This window comes from Tigriopus californicus, chromosome 1, assembly GCF_007210705.1.
Source record: "Tigriopus californicus strain San Diego chromosome 1, Tcal_SD_v2.1, whole genome shotgun sequence".
NCBI classification, from domain to species: domain Eukaryota; kingdom Metazoa; phylum Arthropoda; class Copepoda; order Harpacticoida; family Harpacticidae; genus Tigriopus; species Tigriopus californicus.
The window spans coordinates 6,937,698-6,942,425 of record NC_081440.1 but is presented as its reverse complement, the minus strand read 5'-3'; the positions used below and the strand labels follow the sequence as shown (position 1 = coordinate 6,942,425).

Below are 4,728 nucleotides of genomic sequence, written 5' to 3'. Positions count from 1 at the left end.
TCTCTGGTTTCAGGATAGTCCATAAGTATTGGGGCACGAAAGATATTAATTTGTAAAAAAAAAACACCGGGGTGTTTTGGACAAAAAATATGTGTTAAAAGGGGGGGGAGGGAGGAGCGAGAAGGAGAACAAGCAAGAGCCATAAAATTAATCAATCGACCTAGAATTGGCCAAATACGTTATAGTTATTCTGCACAAAATTCCAACCAAGTGTAGGCAGGGTAGTGAATTGGAAAATTTGTGATTTTTAAGTCTTTACTTAGGGTAAATAATTTTTGTTCAATTCTTTTGACTCTCACTTCCTTTCGTGCCCTTTTGCAAAATGAAGATTTCCTAAGAGTTCAGATAGCATATAAACACTCTCTGTTTTGGTCCCTAAGATGATCGCTCATTAAGTCATTTTTTAAAGTGAAAATAGTCTCCTTGGATGTACTTTTCATGGCTTTGTGATATAGATGCCTTTCAAATGTTCATTTTTGTCGTTGCTAATGAGCTTATCTTTTCACTACCTACATACATGTTTGCACAATAAAGTGACGCACGTATAGCCTCATTATCATAAAGACCAAAGTTCGAAAATTAAGTATCCATTCTGTGTCTTGTAACAATCCTTTCGTTCAGATACATTGAGACAAGAACGAACTGACCTTTAGCTTCAAAAACTTTGTCAACAGCTTCATTTTTGTGTGCTTTATTTGCTTAACCGTGACAAGCAAATTGACAAGCATAAATGAAATCTAGTGTCCATATCGAAGTTATTAAGGGTCGGAAAAATAGCTTGTGATTTTGATCTAGTTTTGATATTCAAGTATTTGTTTGGTACTTATAGGGAAAAAAAAATGCTTGAATAGTATTTTTCACGATCTTCTTGCTTTTTGGACTCGGTCTGTTCTGTTGTAAAGGGATTCGCTGTTCTTGGACGAAATTCTCCTCTTAGCAACGATTTGAAGATGGACAATAAACGGCTCACCCACTTCCCTGGGCCACTTGCTCGGTCTTCAGTAGGCCCTTAGTTTTGGTTCTGACATCAAGACAGCTCTCACTTGTATTTTAGAACATTGTTTCGCTGGCAAACGATGGGAGGGTTACCATCCGCCTTTAGATTTAAATTGGATCATTTGCAGAATGGCACTACTGTAAGTGTATGACACTACTGTATGTGCCCAACACTTCCTCTCAATGAAAGCTTGAAGTTCAATGTCAAACAAACCTGTGAGAGGGAAAACATTGCCCCGAATTGTTTGATACCCACCCTGTATTTCTCCCAAAGTTTCCTTAAATATGACCAAACGCCGTCAATTTTCTCGAAAATCCTCGGTTTTAGGTTATTTTGTGGTCACAATTCACGAAATAGTTTTTTTCCCAAAAATGACCAAAATAGTTGAATACCTTATTTAACCTAAGAAAATATCTTTCCGATATGTTTCAAACAGATCTCTTGAATTACCGGTGCGCAATCGATTTCTTCCACACAGGCCACGACTTTGGCACTGATCATGATGGCATCCCCGCTTTCCATGTCTTGGAACATGAACACGCGAAAGTCGAAATTATTGATAAGACGATTCTCGGTATCTCTCCAAGGATTCACGGGCGCTAAAACGCGATACGACGGATTTCGACAACCCTCCTCGGTCACCAATCTCGCCGTGTTTCTCTCATCTCGCATGGGTTGGCCCTTGTGTACGCGATGAATAATCACATCCGTGATCTTGGCGTAGTTCCAACCTGAAACACAGTATAATAACTCGGTACAACCAACAGATATTTGCTTCCATGGTACTGGATCGAAGTTGCAGCCAACGACATGTGCTTCTAAATCTCTAAATCATCTAAATCATGGCCTCCTTACCATCACCAGCGCGAACGATACTTCTGAGTTGGACATTTTCTCCCAATTCGATCGTGCTCCCCGATTGGACACGGCTGGCAAACAAGTCGGTCCCGGCCAGGCGACGAAAAAGACCGATTTCGCTCAAGAAGTCGTGACCTCCACCCAAATATATTGTGGGAGAGCGTTGCTCGACTCTGGAAGTACAATCAAAGGAAAGTAAAATTTCGACCGTGACGTCAATCGGGCTCTTTCAAGTATTTTCCTTCCTCTCTTTGATCCTCATGGCGTTCAAATCACTGGACTATTGAGGGATCATTTAGTAACCACGATACGAGGGTTGGTCGAATCAAGGGAGACCAGCTTCTCTTAGGCAAATGATAAACTCCCAAAACGAAATGGATCTTCCACGTATCTGACAAGATGCCAAAAACGTCGCTATTAGCGTGAGTGATGAGCTCTGGCAACAAAAGCTTACACCACTGGCATGCCTCACCGAGTGAACAAAGCCTCCAAAAAATTCCAGGAAGTCAACTACCACGACCACAATGGACTAAATCAGGCTAAACAAGAATGAGTGTGCATCTTGTAAGTTATCCTCCCCGGCTTCTTCGTTCAAACGCTACGTTCAGCGACCTCAGTAAGAAACAAAAACAAAAAGTCAACTCACGCGTTTTTTTGGAAGTTAATGACATTCCTACCCTCCACCGAGGGCTCTTGGGGCTTGCACTTGATCTCGATGACCTCGTCCTCGGGGAGCTTCAGTCCGGACATGATCGGGAATCGAACCAGCAGACAAAGCCACCGCTCGCCGTCCACGGAACAAGTTTTCACCCCGCATTCCTCCAGGCGATTCAAATCAAGCGCAAACACGCTATTCAAATTCGTTGCTGTGATCAAACACAAATCTTCATCGGCCGTGGGTTTTTCCTCGAGAACCGGACTCGTCTCCTTTTGACCGTCTGGAGGTCGGAGAAAGGCCGTAAAGAGGTTGGAAGTGGGGGATTCCAAGCAATGGATATCTGCAAAGCGATGAAGGACACGAAATGAATTCATTATTATCTCATGCACCTTGATATATAATTTGGTACGAGTTTGCTAAATGTTCATGCACTCCCTCCCTCACTACTTTTTGATAAAACCATAACAGTTCAACGTTAGCGTGACTTCTAAATTGATTGTTCGCTTGCAAGGAATTGTGCTTAAAATAGCGGCGAGCCTGTGATTTGGGCGTAATATTCGGGAAGTTTCCGCCATTTTTTCTCAAGGCCCATCCTTCACATGAACAAAAATCCGTCTGACAAGGGCTCGAATTCTCACACGTGATTTAGTGCTCCGTTCAACATTACCTATCAATACATACAATACACAAGACACATCAGCAAGAATTGTCGTACTTTGGGTCTGTCTTTATTACCCTCGGAAAACTCGTCTTGATTTTCACTTTAAAGCTCACGCTTAGTACTAGGTGCCTTGTCTCGTGTTCTCAATTTTTCTGAAGAATTACATAACAATTGATACCGAGAGAAAACATCCAAGGTGAAACGAAGAGTAGCTGGCAACTGCTGAATTATAATTTGTCTTTCATTGATTTTTACGCTCGTTATTACTCATGCGGACAATAGAGAAAATTAATTACCTCCTAACCGGACAATGTCAAAGCTTGAACATTTCTTAGGTGAACAAGGTACATGCGGTCAAATGAAATTTACCTTATATCCAAAAGATAAGTCTCGCTTGGATCAAAGTATCGTATATTCACGCGCATGTACATCATCTTTTTCTCATCAACGTGTCATCCGTGATGAGGAACATAGACAACCAACCATCGGTCTTAAGATGGGGCGAATGCAGATGCTGACTAGCAATAAATCTAACTCATCGAGATCGACCTACACATTCGAAAACGGTGTCACTCGTTTCACTCACCGCCCCCTATTTTCCACACACGACCCGTCGTCGCTTGAAATGAGAAACTGAGAAATCACTGCCGATCCATATCTGACTACATTCACGCGGTCGTGATAGACATTAACATACATGCATTATATTACACTCGCTTGAAATAGAGATCTTCATTTACGCAAACACGTTGATCTATCATTATACATGCCGTGAACTTTGACACCACCACCACCAACTCAAAACGCAACAATCAGGTGTATAGTTTTTAAAAGCTGACAACTTCGACAAAGAATAGGTATGATTACAAAAAAGGCCTTTGAAAGATTTTGAATGTGCCCTTATGAAAGTAATTATCGTTTGGCAAGTGATTGCTCCAAAAGAAGACGGTGCTCACTCTACTGTAGGTCTCATTTTTTTCATTCAAGAGACTTGAGCACAAAGAACAGCCACAATTGTGGCTGCAGGCTCTTTCGGAATGTTCATCACATGGGGCCCTTTCTACAGAGGAAAAGAGGGCACTTTGTCGTTCGTTCTATTTCCACAGTTCTCTCCAATTTTAAGCTTAAAAGATGTTTATGATGTTTCAATTTTCTTTCTTGACGAGCCCGAGAAATCTTGTAATTCGACGTAGGATAATGATAATGATGCTCGTGTTCAAAAGACAAATTATGCTTCATGGATGGGTGCCCAATCAAGGGGCTACCAACTACTAGTCTATCCTACTTCGATGGGTGGGTCGGTGGGTCGTGCTTGTGCCCAACGGAGAATAATGCAGGTAATTACAGACCACCTCGTCAAACTTAAAGATACAACTCTGGCATCCTACTGCGAGGGGAAGGAGAAAAGGGGGGGGGGACAAAATTCATTACGGTGACCTCTTTAAGCGTGGCTTACGCACACCGGTGGGTTCATTAGGAACTCGTCGATCAGCATAATTATTTATCATTAAACGCGGCTTTTAAAATTGGCTTTCAAACAGTAGAGATGGGTCA

General features: G+C 41.9%; 1 protein-coding gene and 1 long non-coding RNA gene across 2 annotated transcripts in view; one reads left to right on the top strand and one right to left on the bottom strand.

Annotated features, from left to right (window-relative positions):
* Nucleotides 1-2,991, top strand: part of LOC131884714 (uncharacterized) — a 6,676-nt gene extending 3,685 nt beyond the window's left edge. Inside the window, exon 2 of the long non-coding RNA XR_009373748.1 lies at nucleotides 1,476-2,991. This is a non-coding gene — a long non-coding RNA (uncharacterized LOC131884714). The remainder of the gene's footprint in view (nucleotides 1-1,475) is intronic.
* LOC131884654 (uncharacterized) overlaps nucleotides 1-4,728 on the bottom strand; it is a 14,034-nt gene that overhangs the window by 4,329 nt on the left and 4,977 nt on the right. The window contains exons 3-5 of the mRNA XM_059232498.1: nucleotides 2,502-2,853; nucleotides 1,853-2,028; nucleotides 1,448-1,728 (exon numbers count right to left, since the gene is read on the bottom strand). Coding sequence (XP_059088481.1) covers nucleotides 1,448-1,728; nucleotides 1,853-2,028; nucleotides 2,502-2,853 — 809 coding nt within the window. The remainder of the gene's footprint in view (nucleotides 1-1,447; nucleotides 1,729-1,852; nucleotides 2,029-2,501; nucleotides 2,854-4,728) is intronic.